At 47.1% G+C, this 15269-nt stretch overlaps 3 protein-coding genes across 4 annotated transcripts; 1 reads left to right on the top strand and 2 right to left on the bottom strand.

The window, feature by feature from the left end:
• Positions 1–1731, bottom strand: AIF1 (allograft inflammatory factor 1). Of its 2 annotated transcripts, XM_006178757.3 has the most exons (6): positions 1609–1731; positions 1417–1478; positions 1268–1334; positions 883–924; positions 527–689; positions 1–206 (listed from the first exon to the last, which is right to left on the bottom strand). In XM_006178757.3, the coding sequence occupies exons 1-6, from the start codon at positions 1631–1633 to the stop codon at positions 122–124; spliced, it is 444 nt and encodes a 147-aa protein (XP_006178819.1). In that variant the 5' UTR covers positions 1634–1731; the 3' UTR covers positions 1–121. The 2 variants fall into 2 exon arrangements, with proteins under 2 accessions (XP_006178819.1, XP_032318588.1); XM_032462697.1 differs by lacking the exon at positions 527–689 and having other exon boundaries at positions 1–459.
• Positions 1732–9820: 8089 nt separating this feature from the next.
• On the top strand, positions 9821–11751 carry NCR3 (natural cytotoxicity triggering receptor 3). Its single transcript, XM_032462699.1, is given in 3 exon segments — positions 9821–10952; positions 10954–11036; positions 11153–11751. Coding segments are annotated over 3 exon segments (426 nt in total). The 5' UTR covers positions 9821–10742; the 3' UTR covers positions 11286–11751.
• A 454-nt stretch (positions 11752–12205) lies between these two features.
• Positions 12206–13736, bottom strand: LST1 (leukocyte specific transcript 1). Its single transcript, XM_032462698.1, has 4 exons — positions 13613–13736; positions 13140–13238; positions 12805–12827; positions 12206–12438 (listed from the first exon to the last, which is right to left on the bottom strand). The coding sequence occupies exons 1-4, from the start codon at positions 13629–13631 to the stop codon at positions 12304–12306; spliced, it is 276 nt and encodes a 91-aa protein (XP_032318589.1). The 5' UTR covers positions 13632–13736; the 3' UTR covers positions 12206–12303.
• Between the last annotated feature and the right edge of the window lie 1533 nt (positions 13737–15269).

The raw sequence follows: 15269 nt of genomic DNA, 5'->3' as shown, positions 1-15269 counted from the left end.
TTGATCTGAACAAGGATAATTTATTTAAATTAATTTGACTCTGGCTCACAGTTTTGTCTTTCTTTTCTATGCTGGGGTCACTAGAAGCCCCTTCAATCCTACCACATCTCCCCACCACAAATCAGGGCAACTCGGAGATAGCTTTCTTGGCTGGGGGACCCGTTGGCTTCTCCTGTTCTCTCGCCTTCTCTTCATACATAAGGATCCTGGTTGAGATAGGAAGAGACTTGGGGATCAGGGGACAGTCGGACAGTCGGACAGTCCTCTCAAGAGAATAGATCTTAGGCTGCTGGAAATTCCATAAAAGGATAAGGGTTGTGGGGGTAGGAGGAGAAAGAGGAAGAGCAGGAGTGGGAGTGCTGGGGGCTGTGGGGACCAGAACCATGGAGGGGGATAGGATTTTGGAAGGGTCTCTCAAAAGATGGAAAAAATAGATGCTGAGTAGTATAGAAGTTGAGCCTGGGGACAGAGGTAGGGGTGGAGAAAAAACAGGTAAGTATACAGGAGGTTGGAACTGGACCCTTACATTTTTAGGATGGCAGATCTCTTGCCCAACATCATCTTGAGAAAGTCAGAGTAGCTGAAAGTCTCCCCAGAGCCACTGGATACCTCCCGGATTAATTTCTTTAGCTCCAGGTGGGTCTTGGGGACCCCAAGTTTCTCCAGCATTTGCTTCAGGGACATGATATCTGGAGGCAGATGATGGAGGTGAAGAGAGGAGGACCCTCTCTCTCTCTACCCCCGCCCACTTCCATATTCCCACTCCCCTTCCTCCTATCCTGGGAGCTGGGCTCTCTCCCAAACCATTGGGAATGGAGCACTGTAGGAAAGACCTCCCTCTTCCTAGATCTGCACACTCCCCCCAAATCACCCTTTTCTCACCGATATCTCCATTTCCATTCAGGTCAAACTCCATGTATTTCTCTGGGTGAGAGGAGAAAGCAAAGAGGATAGCACTGACTGGAGGGTCACAGGCAAGGGCAGGGCAGGGATTGAGAAGGGGTTACTAGGTTAGGGAGAAGGTGAGGAGGAGGTGGGGCAGGGGGAAGAAGTGGGGGTTGGGGAGTTGAGAGGCCCTAGTAAGGTGTAGGGAACTAGAGGGGGTGCTGAGGGGCAGGACAGGGGAACAGACTGTAACTAGGGTGGCAATAGAGGCACCCTCCCATCTTCCCACCACAAAAGTCCACTGTTTCTTCTGTCTCTTCTCTGTTCTTAGGGAAATCCTATCCTCCTCACCCCTTCTCCACCCCTACAGTCTCCCCCTTACTCTTGAAGGCTTCCAGCTTGGAAGGCAGGTCCTCGTCACTGCTAAATTTGGGATCATCCAGGAATTGCTGTGGGGGAAAGCAAGATCCTGGGTTGGCCCTCTGGGTCCACCTCCCCCCCCACACCCTGCCCCTTAGTTCTTCCTTTTACCTTGTTGATTTCATTGAGTCTCTCTTCCTGCTGGGCCTTCAGCAGTCCAAAGGCTTTTCCTCCTAAAGGGGCACCAAGGTTAATGTATCCTCATCCCTACCCCCACCCCGTCATCTTCTCCTAGCCCCCAGCCCAGGACTGTCGAGCTCCTTTCTCCCATTTTAGGATCCTGCCTTATGCCACCTTCCCTACCCTGTAAATCCCTGATTTGGCTCATTGCTCAGCAGATGCTGGTGGAGATGTTGGTGGAAACAGACCAAACTGGCTGCCTCTCTCTGTCTGTCGGCTCTCCCACCAGCTTCCTGGAAGCCTCCCTCCCAAACTTCCTCTTTCCCCTCAGGTCCCAGGCCTCACTTCCCCATCAGTTTCTGCTGACACTAGCACCCAGGAAGAAGGAGGAGCTGGGTGTAGAAAAGAGATGAGAAAATAACATTCTCCTAAATTCCTCTTAAGGGGAGCCCAGTGTGTGCATGAAAGAAATATTTTGAGAAGCCACCAGAGGTGTGGGGGAAGGTCGGTAAGTCCCCAGGGACATTTATTCTCAGGAACAAACGGTCTTTGAACAGGTCTGGACGTTCAGGTAACTCTAAGTCTCGGGTTTCACAAGTCTGGGCACGCAGGTTTGGATAGGGAGCGGAGGAAAGGCTGACTGAGGTTTCCTGCTCTGTGAATGGCAGGAGAACCTGAAGTCCGCTGACAGATTTGGGAGGGTGGTGAGATGGGGTGCAGGGTCTGGAAAGGAAGAGAAACTCCTCTTCTAGCCTGGCAGCTCCAGAGAGGCACTTAGAAATACGGAACTAACAAAGGAACCTTAATTTGTTTCTGGATGTGCAGTGTAATCCTCTTATCTCCTTGGAAATTTTCAGTAAAATCAACATTGCTCAGGAATTCAAGAATTTAAGTAGATTCTTTGGAGCAACATGATACTGAGAGAGACCGGATTGGTAGACCCAAGGGACACCTTTATCCCCTTTGCTGCTCGTTTTGGCTAATGGCTTCTAGGGGAGGCAAAGACGGAGCATCCCCCTCACTGAGACACTTTTGTCTAAACTCCCTTCTATGAACTCCAGCCACTCTGCCCCAGATGGACACACCTTTCCTTCTCCTCTCCTCCCACAAGCTATTTCCCCTTCTGCAGCTGCGAGGTTTTACTTCTCACTGCCCTCTCCCTGACCCATGCAGGTTGGGGGAGATGCTGGAGTGGACTCTGACCTCTTGACTTCTCTTTATTGCAGCTGCCTCCTCCCTGAAGAGAAAGCTGCAACCCTGCAGCTGGATGGTCCAGTGGTCTCAGTGCCTAGTGGGAGGAATTCACTTTTTTATTCATACATTCATTCAACAAATATTTATTGAGTACTTACTATGATACCAGTTGTACTTCTCCACCCAGTGAACCAAATGAATGTAAACCCTTGTCCTCATAGACAGTCTAACTGGGGAAGACAGACAATAAAAATACTATATATAAAGTAGATAAACAAGTTTCTACTGTATAGCACAGGGAACTACCTTCAGTATCTTGTAGTAACCTATAATTAAAAAGAATATGAAAAGAAATATGTATGTATATGGATGACTGAAACATTATGCTGCACACCAGAAATTGGTGTAACATTGTAAACTGACTATATTTCAATTACAAAATAAATAAATGAATAAACAAGTATATTAATGGCAGTAGGTGCTTATGGAGAAGAGCTAAGTACGGAGGAGGGGGCTAGGAAGGGCTGTGTGGACTGCAGTTTTTTTTTTAATTGAGTTATAGTCAGTTTACAATATTGTTTCAATTTCCAGTGTAGAGCACAGTTTTTCAGTTATACATGAACATACATATATTCATTATCACATTCTTTTTGCTGTGAGCTACCACAAGATTGTGTATATATTTCCCTGTGCTATACAGTATAATCTTGTTTATCTATTCTACATATACTTGTCAGTATCTACAAATTTCAAACTCCCAGCCTGTCCTTTCCCACCCCCTCCCCCTTGGCAACCACAAGTTTGTATTCTATGTCTATGAGTCTGTTTCTGTTTTGTATTTATGTTCTTTTTTTAATATATATATTCCACATATGAGTGATCTCATATGGTATTTTTCTTTCTCTTTCTGGCTTACTTCACTTAGAATGACATTCTCCAGGGACATCCATGTTGCTGCAAATGGCGTTATGTTGTTTTTTTGTGGCTGAAGAGTATTCCATTGTATAAATAGACCACATCTTCTTTATCCAGTCATCTGTCAATGGACATTTAAGCTGTTTTCCATGTCTTGGCTATTGTAAATAGTGCTGCTGTGAACATTGGGGTGCAGGTGTCTTTTTGAAGTAGGGTTCCTTCTGGAAATTGGACTGCAATTTTAAATAGGGTGCTCGGGGAGGCTTCTCTGAGAAAGTGATATTTGAGCAAAGACTTCAAGGAGGTGAGGGAATACGCCACGTGGACAGATGGGAAAGAAGCATTTCAGGCAGAGGGAACAGCAAGTGCAAAGGTACTAAGGTGAGGATATGTCTAGATGTCTGAGTATTCACGGAGCAGCAGGGAGGCCAGCGCGGCTGGAGCCACGTGTGTGAGGGAAAGCAGAGGCAAAAGATGCAAGCCAGATTGTGTCGGACCTTGTAGGCCATTGGGAAGAATCTGGCTTATATTTGGAGTGGATTGCCTCCCAGAGTAGTAGTTCCATGGAGGGTGGCTTGGCCGACTACCAAGGTGACATAGAGTTTGGTGCTCAGAGAAACTTCCTGGGATAGAGAAAGTGACGGCTGCTCTGGCCATGGGACAAAAGTGAAGGATAAAGGGCATCGAGATGGGCCAGTGAGTGGAGAATGAAACTCAGCCTAAACACAGATATGGGGAAAACCTGGAAAGAACAGAGATGCCAGAAGACACCTCTCTCCCAAACTCAGGGCCCCACCCCCTGGACCACAGAGAGGGCTTGCTCACAGTTAGGGCTGAAGGGGAGGCGGGCCCTCTGGGCAGAGAGCTGCAAAGCAGCAAGGAATCTGATAAGAACCTAGAAATAAGGGAAGTAGATCACTTTGACATTTAGGCTACACAATCTAGATCTGAGCAGAGATATGCAGAATCTCCTTAAAGCAGTGGTTCTCAATGACTGGTCCTTCCGTAGCATCATATGGAATCATGTTAGAAATGCACATTGTTGGGCCCCAGCCCAGGTCTGTGGAATCAGAAACTCTGGGGGTGGGGACGAGCAATAGCTTCTTTTTTAATAACTTAATTTTTTTTAAAGTATAGTCAGTTTACAATGTTGTGTTAATTTCTGGTGCAGCTCTGTAGAACCAGAACTAACTCACCGATGTTGCTGTTGCCAAAGACTTTTCTAAAAAGCCTCCTTGTAGAGCTTTATGGGGAACATACCAACAGTTTATTTCTAAGTTTCTTCTCTTGATGCCTGGAAACCATAAAGAAATTGGAAATACACACACACACATTTTCAGTGAAGCTAGGAGGTAACCTACAAACTCTAATTTATGCGTTACATGTGACCAAATACCCAGCTGAGCAGGCCATCCCCAGGAGTGCCTCTGGGAAGAGCTTAAGAGTAGGGAGGGTCCAATGACTGCTGGAAAAAAAAGCAGATATTCCTTCCTGGGAGGAAAGTCTTCATCCCAGGAGGGAAAAGCTGAAGTCAGAGCTGACTGAACAGATTCAAATACTTGTAAAGGTGGAGAGAGAATGATTTAACGTGCTCCAAAGAACCCAACCCAGAGGTGGCAGATTTCAGAAAGGGCCAGCAAAATTCTTCTAATATTAAGTGAATCCCCTTAGGTGCATTTGGCAGCCTGCAAGGTCTCTTGTGAAATAAAAAAAGCCTAAAGTTGGTGGTAAAATGCTTGCTTAACTGGGATATGTTCTCAGAGACCAAGGAGGTAGTGGCTACACAATATTTAAGGTAAACCATTGTTATGGCAAAAGAGGAGTCATCGAAGTTGTAAGTCTGGAAAGCCCTCCTGGGCACTCTCCCCACCCTCACCTTCTAAACTGCTAACGCTTTAGAAGAATCTAGCTCATTTATAATGATGGGTAACACAACATATGAGTAGGAAGATGGGGAAAAATACAGAAAACAAAAATACAAAGCCATTTCAAAAGTGAACATTACATTTTATGGGAGAAGAGAGACGTTTAATATATATTCCTAATTTTAAAAATCATAAATAACTGTTGTAAAATGGGTTTTTTTCTCTTTTTAAAATCTGAATAGTTGTTTAGCATGAACAGTTTTTGTGAAATGCTTTTACCGTATTAATTGAGGTCATATGGACTTTTCTCCTTAATCTCTTAATGCAGTGGTTTGTATGAATAGAAACCAGGAATTGCATGAATAGTGAATTGCTTTCCTATGATAAAGACTGCTTGGTTAAGTTTTATATTATTTAGTAAATTCTATTCGGGTTTGCTAATATTTCTAAGTTTTTTTTTTCTCGCATCTGTCTTCGTGAGGGAAATTGTTATTGTTTTATAGTTTTATTTTCTCAAATTGTCCATATAGCAAGGGTATATTAGTCTCATGAAAGAAGTTGAGAAACTTTTCCTGTTTTTTGATCACTGGAATAATGTTTATATGATCGGAATGACCTCTGTTTTGAAGGTTTCACAACTATCTGGGTTTGGTGATTTTTTTGGTGGTTAAATTTTGAACATCTAATTCAGTTTCTTTAATGGTTACAAACATATCAGGCTTTTAATTTTTTCTTGAGTCAGTTTTGGTCATTTTTTTTTCTAGAAAATTATTCATCTTCTCAAAATCTGCAGTCTAAATATCTGCTGCATCTGGCATTACATTCCCTTCAAATTACTTTTGTGTATGCCTGTGTATGCCTTTTCTCTTCTTTTTCTGCTTTACCAATTTGGATAGAGATTTTTTAATATAAGAAGTCTCTGTAAATAAACGAATAAATAAATACTTAATTACCCTCCCCCCCAAAAAAAAACTAAAAAAAAAAGATATAAGAAGTCTCTGTAAATATGTATTTGTTTTCTGCTCTATTATTTTCTATTTCATTAATTTCTAAAATTATCTATTATTTCCTTCTAAGATTTTGGGGAGTTACTCTGTGCACTTTTTGTAATTTCTTGAGATATCCGTTCAACTCATTAATTTTCAAACTTTCTTTTGTAATATGCACATTTACTTTCTTCCATGAATTGTTTTAGCTACATTCCACAGTTTAGATATGCAGTGTTTTCCCTGTCATTCCATTCAAAATATTTTAAATTCCATTGTATTCTCTTTTAGCATTTTAATTATTTAGAAGTAGGTTTTTTAAAGTTTACAAATATGTTAGAAATGCATCTTTAAATTTTCCAAACATATGATAAATATTTTTTGTTACTCTTCAATTGTCATGGATTTTGGTCAGCAATTGTATTCTATAGATTTTGATTCTTTTTTCTAAATGTCTATCTGTGTACCTGAAAACAATGTCTACTTCCTAATTTTTCTAGTTATTCTAATATACTGCATAGTTCCATTAGAGCAAAATTGTTGATTGTCTGGTTTCACTCCTCTATGTCTTTAGGTTGATTTACCACTTTCTGAGAGATGTAAGTTAAAGTCTTCCACTAATATTATAGAGAAAAAAAAACAAAAAAGGATCCTTGCACGGAGAGTCTGAGGGCACCCAGGAGTGGTCGCAGCCATCCAGCCTGGCAGAGTCAGGGAAGGCTTCTCAGTGGAGGGTGATCAGTTCCCAGAGGGAAAGGTGAGTACTTTGCCAGTGTTGGCTCATTCTTCCACTCAGAGAAATCAGGGAGAAAGGGAGTGAGAGATGGAGTAGGGGAAAGAGGTGTGCTGATGGGGAAGGGTGGGAGGGACATCATAGAGTAAGATGAGAAAGCAAAAAGAGATGTGGAGAGAGGTGGGGGAAGAGAAAGGGAGAAATATGAAGAGAGAATGAATTAGTGAATAAGCGGATGTGTACGTGCACTCACACACACACGTGTGTGTGTGTGTGTGTGTGTAGAGAGAGAGATAAAGATATTTAGAGGGATGTGGCATGTGGGTAGAGAGATAGGGAAGAAACAAATGGTAAAAAATAATAAAGACAGTGAGACAAAAAAGAGTTACGGGCAGAATGTTGAAGATATAGGAGATAAGGCAAGAAGTGAGGGAAAGAGAGCCCAGGGAAGATGAAGATGGGATGTTCGCTCCACATTACTCTCTGGGGCTGGGCATGGGGTGTGGATAGGACAAGGCAAGGTAATGGACAGACAGAAGCTAAAATTAAGGCCCGGTTGGGAAAAGCCATGTATTGGTTCCTCAGGCTGCCCCATGCTCTGTGACCACCAGGGGGCAGCCCTTGCCTTGCCATGGAACTTCAGTGCCACAGCCTCTGCTTAGATGGCCCTGAAGAGGCAGCCACTGTTGATGGAGAATGGCTGTTACTCCTCCCCAGATTGTGGGGTACCTGTGCTTGTCTGGGTGGTTCAGAAAGGCTCAATAACTTGTTCAAGATCATGTAATCAGTTTGTAGGGAAGCTGGCATTTGAATCTAGCCTGACTCCAAGCCAGCGTTCTTAACCATAAAATCGGCTCACAGCAAAAGAGAATGTGACAATGAAGGTATGTATGTTCATGCATAACTGAAAAATTGTGCTCTACACTGGAATTTGACACAACATTGTAAAATGACTATAACTCAATAAAAAAAATGTTAAAAAAAATAAACCCATAAAATCAATGCTCCTTCAAAAAAAAAAAAAAGGCTCGCAGTCCATGCTCTCCCAGCATTCCACAGGGGACCCGGTTCTCACCCAGGATGAGCGAGGCAGGCACCCGGAACCCGGCTGCAGTGGGGCTTACTTCCCTGTTGAGCCCCTTTATGTTGCATGTTGATGTTCTGGGCTCCAGGGCCCCTTTTCTCTGGTCCTACAGGAGGGCAGATGGAGCAAGAAGAATAGAGTTTCTCTTGGGGCAATAAAGGTTGTTGTGATGTGGGGGGAAAAGGCTCCAGATCACTGCAGTGAAGGGTGGGAACTGCACAGTCTACAATTGTATTATGAAAGAGAGCTGGAAACACGGACAGAAAGAGTATGTATTAATGTGAAAGGAACCAGAGAGCAAATGTGCAGTGAGGGCTGGGCAGGTTTCCCCCAGCACATTACACGTCATCCTTCTTTTCTTTGTGCTGTGTTATCTCATGTAGGTGGGTAATATGTATCCAAGAGTTTGTGGTGTACTCTTGTACTAATCCTCCATAACCTTGGAGTTCTGTGTATTGCAATATGTTTTTCATTTTTGTCTTTAAAAATATATTTTACTACAGAAAACTACATTTTCTAGAAACTAGAAACTACATTTGTAATTGCTCAATAATGTGAGTTAAATAATGAATAAAATAATCAAAATGAGTGAATTTACCAGTGGGTGATAAATCTGTGCAGAATGCACTAGGTAAAGCAGACCTCTGTGAGAGGTGTATCCCTTTAGTGGAGACCAGAATGTGAATGAGTCCAAACTTCTCCATCAGCTGCACTCTCTCTGCCAGTCCACCCAAGTCCACACAGTCTAAGTGAAACCGGATGACTGCTATGTAAATGCAGCTTCCAGACAAAGTCCCTAGCAACCCCCTGCAGCCGCCAGCTGATGGATGGCGTCAGCTAATCCTCTTATTTATAGGATTTCTAGAGCAGCCCTGGGGGAGGGCCAGAAGGGAATGGATGGGGTTGGCTTGGGCACTGTTGAGCCAAGGGGAGGGGAAGTAGTTTAGCTCTGGGCCCAGAAAGGCTCCTGGAGGCTTATTCTGGGTAAGGGGCTGATCTTCTTGAACCTCAGAAGGTGGGGGAACCACTTCCTGGTCTCACTTGTCCACCAACCCATCCTGACTTACCAACCATCTAAGCTCCACCCTCTCCCTCAAACCTGCCCACATGCTGCCCGCACTTCCTAGCGACCCAGATACCGCTGTCTGCAACATCCTCTTTCCTCAGGGAGGCATGCATTTGATGCCCGATGTCCTAGGCAGTTGAGTCCTTGGTAAGTGATGTGTGAGTCCTGTGTGTTATAGGAAGCCCCCCACCCCCATCTAGTGACCCAAGGCCTGGTCACAAGTAGTGGGTCATTCTTCCTCCACCCAGACCTCACTGCTCAGGTTCCCCTTGTCAACAGGAACGCCCTCTGACATGGCCCGGATTCTGTTGCTCGTCTTTATCACAGTCCATCCAGGTGACAAGGCTTTCTTCTAGGACCCTGAGGGGTGTGGGGCTGGGAGGAGGGAGGAGGCTGGATATAGATGCCCCAGTTCACAGTTCCCTTCATGTCACCTGCTCGGAGGGTCATTCCCCAGCTTCCATCCCAGAATTGTTTTCTTCTCAGCCACCTTCCTGAAGAGATCAAATTTAAAGAACCAGTAAAAAGGAAGGAAGGGCTTGAAGGATGGGGTCAATTTTTTTTTAAAGGGGTCAGTTTTAATTTGATGAGTTTAATAAGCCTATTAAACAAAACCTATTATCTAGGGTCTAGATCAAATTAGCAGTTTGGGAGACCTAATTAAATCTATTTCTTAATGAACCTGATTTTAATTATCAGACAGATCCATTAACTAAATGCAGTGTGAACTCCAGACCCTCAGCTTCAGCATCAGCTGGGATCTGGGGCAAATTCCCAAGACCCACTCCAGACCCAGTGAATAAAGAAGGCTGGGAGTGGGGACTTGGAATCTGTCTTAACAATCACTCCAGGTGGTGCCAGTGTGCCCTCAAGTTTGAGAATCACTGACATAGAAGCATGACTGGTAAATTTCATTAACTAATGAATTTAATCAAGGATTTTAGTAATTGGTTTAATTCATCAATTTAAATGAGTTAAACAGTGATCTCAATCAATTATAGCCATGTCTTCACCTGGAGATTTAATTAGTTAATACTCTTTAACAACAACAATAACAACAAAAATTAGCAAAAGTGGTCTACTACTGAATGCTGTTAGTACTAAAATAATACTTGGAATAATGTAATTAATGATATTGTTTAACTAGGCAGCCACGTTCATTAATGAGCTTCAATTTCACTGTGACAGGTTAAGTTTCAGCAAAATGTTACTAGTGAATGTAACTGGAGAATGATGGGAGAGGGTGAGAGTTGGTATGGGAAAGAATTTGAAAAACTATTTAATAAGCAATGTTAAGAAATTATGTTGGTAAAGAGAAAAGGGTTTTAATGAGGCATCTAAGGACTTGTCCCTCTGGGCCCTTAATGGGTAGGGGTACAACTGGGGTATTCTACTGCAAGCTCTCTTGTCTTTTGGAGTTTTGTTTGTTTTGTTTTAGCAGGGAGGTAATTAGGCTTATTGTTTATTTTTTTAAATGGAGGTACTGGGGACTGAACCCAGGACCTCGTGCATACTGAGCACTCACTTTACCACTGAACTATACCCTCTCCCACTCTTGTCTTTTATCTTTGGAGTAGCTAGGGGGTTGTTTCTCTGGGTCTTCTCTCTGCCCCCAGGATCCTGTGTTCTTTGGGTGTCCCAGCTCCCTGAGATCCACACCCAGGAGGGCCCCCCTGCCTCCCTACCCTGTTCCTTCAATGCCAGCCAAGGGAGAATGGCCACTGGGTCTGTCACATGGTACCAGGACAAAGTGGCCCCAGGGAAGAAGGTGAGAAATGGGACCCCAGAGTTCAGGGGCCATCTGGCCCCTCTTGCCTCTTCCTGCTTCCTCAGTGCCCACCAGGCTGAGCTGAACATCTGGGACACCTGAGACCATGATGCCAGAGTCAGCACATGCCAGATGGAGGTACTGGGCCTGGGTGTTGGAACAGGGAATGGGACTCTGCTGCTGATGGAGAAAGATGAGTTGCTGAGAAGTTGTCTGGTGCTCCTTGTCTGGAGGCTCCACTCTCTCTAGAAGTTGAGAGACCTTCCTGAGGCCCGCTGCCCTCTGTCCCTCCCTGACCCTGTGCACGCCTCTTCCCCAGGCATCCTTTACTTAACGCTCCCCACCCCTTGCCCACATGCAGGACCCCCTCTACTAGTGGCCGGCACAGCCCTCCTCTTTCGGGATGGATTCTATGCCTTCCGCTTTCTCTCTGTGGCCATGGGCAGTACCATCTATTATTAGGGCAAATGTGAGTAATGGAGCCGGGACAATGGCTGAAGAGATGAGAGGGTCAGTGAGAGGCCTGGAGGAGGAGACAGAGACCAAGAAGAGGAGGAGGGCTCCAGCGCTGCGCGACTCCTGTCACCTCTCCATCAGGCCACTGTCACCTGGGAACACACTGCCCCTCCCTGGATGGCCTCTGATAAGTGATTCCAGACCCCAATAATCCCAGTGTTCTTCAAGAGACCCCAATAAATCCCTCTCTGCCTCACCATTAGCTGCTTCTTATGAGTCTTGTGTATTTCTTCTCCATCTTCAGATGCCCCCATGTGCCCCTCTCCGGGTTCTCCCGACTGGCTCTTACTCTCCCTTCTACCAAGTTGGGCCTGGATTGGCCCAAGAAGGGAGCTTCCCAGCACTCCTGCCTAGAGCCCCCTCCCACCACCACCATTCTGGGACTCAACGTACCTCCCTCTCCCACGCTCAGGAGGCTAAGTCCCATTCGCCTGAGAAATGCAGTTTCAGGCATGATTAGTCCTACTTGTCAATGGCCCATAGACAAATTCTCTTTTCTGGCCTTCAGAGGAGCGTGGGTCCCTCAACACCCTTCTTAACCCAATGAATCCCTATCTGACCCCAGAGCGGGCGGGAGGGTAAGTCACTTAGACTTTGATGATGGCCATGTGGAGCCGGGGTTTGAGAGGGATGGAGAAGCCCAAGACACAGAATGTGTGAGATCATGGTCTTTACTGGGTGAAACTCAGGGCGGCCCTGACCACCCGCCTGCGGTGGGGGAGGCATCTGGGGGTGCTCAGGTGGGTTTGTTCTAGACAATGCAGGCGTAGTCAGTGCTGAGGTCCTCCTTTCTGTCTTCCCTTTCTTGGTTGCGGAGGTCAGGTCCCTCCCGCTCTGGCAGCCTCAGCAGGGATGCGTAGTGGAGCTCCTGTTCTGGGAGCTGGGACTGGGCCCGGGCATAAGGCGCTGACAGGAGGTCACCCAGGAGCCTCCCCACCAACCCCAACCCTTCCTTCTGAGTGCTTGCCACCCCCACCCCTGCTTTCTTGCCTCATTGCCTCCTCATGAGGGGAGATTCCATCTCTTTCCATCTCTCTCTCTCTCTCCCACCCTTTTCTCTTTGGGTCTCTCTCACTCTCATTCTCCCTCTTATTTTTCTTTTGGTTTCTCTCTTATTTTCCCTGTGTCTCTCTCATTCCCTCTCTGACTCTCTCATGCTCCTGTTTCTCTCTCTTCTCTTGCCCACCCCCACCACAGCCCTCACATCCCCCTCTTGTGGCCCCATCACACACTTCCCTGCCCGCAGACTCACCCAGCTCCTCTCCAGCCTCTTCACTGGAAGAAAAGAAGAAGCTCAGCTCAGCCCTCCTGTTGTGCTATCTTCCAGCCCCCTCACTCCGCCTCCCCACCCCCAGCAGGCATTTCCTCACTTGCCAACTTCCCTGTGGTTCACACGGCCAAAGACATGGCCTCTCTCTTTGGACACTCTCCCCTCCCCTCTCCCACCAGACTTCTGCCCCCTTCCTCACTCAGGATTGGTGGAGACTTGGAGAGAGAGTGGTAGGAAGGGTGTGGTATGAGGGGCAGGTAGCAGGGGGCATGGCCGAGGAGCGAGGAGCAAATGAGGGAGCTAAGGGTGGGGCTCACCTCTCACACGAAGCCGACACAGGCAGATGGACAGAATGACCAAAACCAGGAGCAGGAGCCCCCCCAGCCCTAAGGTCACATACTCGTAAAGACATAACTCTGTAGGGAAAAGAGGGGAGTATTAAAGAGCCCATTTCTCTTCAGCTCACCCCATCCTCCTGGTTGGCCATGGATCTCAACTCCTCTCTCCAACAGTGTTAGAGGCAGAAGATTCTCTGAGAGATCCTTCACCCCAGACTGCATTCCCTCACTTCCCACCAGAGGTAGCCATCCCTCACGGGTTACCTCATTCACCCCTCAGAAGCCTCCCACTGCCATCCCTGCCCTCTCTGGGCCTCCCCATGAAGTCCCTTGTCCACTTGCACTCTCTGGTCCCGAGAGGCCCTGGCCACCTACTCATGAACCACACACACCACTTTTTACCCACGGTTCCCCGTGCACCACAGCCCTCCCTGGGCAGAGCACTGCCTTACCTCGAGTCTCACAAATCATCACTAGGTTGGGAATTGAAGACTGGCCTGCAGGTCAGAAAACCTGGCCCCTGCTCTTCCAGGCTAAATGGCCTGGGGTGAGTCACGTGCCCCAAGTTCCTCATCTGTAAAGTTCAGGGCCCTCTGTTACAATCATTTCCCAGGCTGAGGAGCCTTCGTTACGTGCCAGCCCTGAATGGGGCGCTTTCTGTTTGTCACTGCAAATCCCCGTAACAAGGACATCCAGCCCAGCAGTGGCAGAACTGGGGTTCAAGGCCAGCTCTGTCCAGCTCCAGAGCTCACCTCCTTTCCCCCACTCCAGGCTGACCAGCTGGTTCACAGGGCCCTCTCCAGCACTGGATAGTTCTAGGTTCTGGTGAGGGGGCTGAGGGAGGAGCCAGGGTAGGGCGTGTGGGGACTGGTGGGGAAACAGGGAGGGCGGTGCCCAGTGCCACCTGGCCACTGGGGCTGCTCCTTCAGCCCCAGAGCAACTCAGGAGAATGGGGCCCTGCTGGGCTGGTGTGGAGAGCTGCTTCCCTTGGGCAGATATTGCTGGGGCTGAAGTAGGGCCTGGAGGTGTGTCTGGGGTCCGTAACTTCCCCTCAGGCACTTCCTGCCCTGCAACCACTGGTTCCTGTTTGAGGGCGAAGAGGGGGTCGCTGACTTCACCCAGAGCCAGATGCACTGACCAGGGTCTGGAAACTGAGACCATCCTGGGTTCAGGAGGAATGCTGGGGTTTGTGTGGGTGGGGGGAGCAGAAGCACAGGTGGAGAGGAGGGTTTGGGTGGTCATGAGGGGCAGTGGGAGTGGAAGTAGGTTGTTTTAAATTTCTCTGGGGAGCAGAGACAGAGGCTGGACAGAGGATTCCTCCAGGGTCAAGAGAACCTCAAAGCCATACTCTCCCTTCCCTCATCTTAGCTGCTCCTCCCTCTGGGCTATGTCCATCCCCTCCCTGGGTTTCCCCTGTGAGGGTTCCAGCTTACCCAGACTCTGTGGCCTGCGGGTGGACACGCTCCAGACCAGCTAGAGCTGCCTGGGATGTGTTGCCACCTCAGACATTCCTGCCCCTCCTCTGGTTTAACTTCTCCCCCAGCCTGGGTGACTCTCCAGCATCGTTAGGAGAAGAAGTTAGGCTTTGAGGGTTAGGGTTACAACATCTTTCCTTTCAGACTCCTGAGTCTGTAACTTAGCCTGTGAACCCCAGCAGCTCCAGCCTTCCTACCGAGCCTGCAAATCGCCAGTGAACGTATGCCTTCCAGGTGCCTTCCCTGATTACCTTTTCCTGGTGCATCGCTGAGAGCTCATGATCCTGGTGTATGTGTGTGGACACACACCCCAGCTCCTGCAGCTGACTGGGAGTTCTGGTGGATTTAGGGTAACTTCCTGGTGTTCTGGAGCTGTTTCTAACACTTGGCTGACTGATTAACAAATGGGAGAGTCAGAGGGAGCTGTATCTACATGAGCACTGCTAATAGATCAAGGACAGAAAGATGATGATAAGTTGGTGCTGGGAAAGGATGTGTGGGCAATCCAGGTGGGCTTCCTGCAGAGGGCAGCATTCTGATGTTAAGCACAAAAGTAAGGGTGGCTATCTGAAACCCTCTGGACAGATGAAGGCCTCTTAGCAGCACTGTGATGGAGAGGGCGATGGATGCTGGA

Source organism: Camelus ferus, chromosome 20, assembly GCF_009834535.1.
Source record: "Camelus ferus isolate YT-003-E chromosome 20, BCGSAC_Cfer_1.0, whole genome shotgun sequence".
NCBI lineage: Eukaryota > Metazoa > Chordata > Mammalia > Artiodactyla > Camelidae > Camelus > Camelus ferus.
Note: the sequence above shows the minus strand (reverse complement) of the source record. Positions and strands in the feature narration are given on the sequence as shown.

Excerpts from the sequence above, each read along its gene's own strand:
- AIF1 (XM_032462697.1), bottom strand. The coding sequence starts at position 1,633 with ATGAGCCAAATCAGGGATTTACAGG. Across the intron at positions 1,479-1,608 it reads CCAAATCAGGGATTTACAGG|GAGGAAAAGCCTTTGGACTG; the intron begins GTAGGGAAGGTG and ends GTGCCCCTTTAG. Across the intron at positions 925-1,267 it reads CAAGCTGGAAGCCTTCAAGA|AGAAATACATGGAGTTTGAC; the intron begins GTAAGGGGGAGA and ends CCTCTCACCCAG.
- LST1 (XM_032462698.1), bottom strand. Across the intron at positions 12,828-13,139 it reads GTGTCGGCTTCGTGTGAGAG|TGAAGAGGCTGGAGAGGAGC; the intron begins GTGAGCCCCACC and ends CTTTTCTTCCAG. Across the intron at positions 12,439-12,804 it reads AGAGGCTGGAGAGGAGCTGG|TCCCAGCTCCCAGAACAGGA; the intron begins GTGAGTCTGCGG and ends GCCCGGGCCCAG.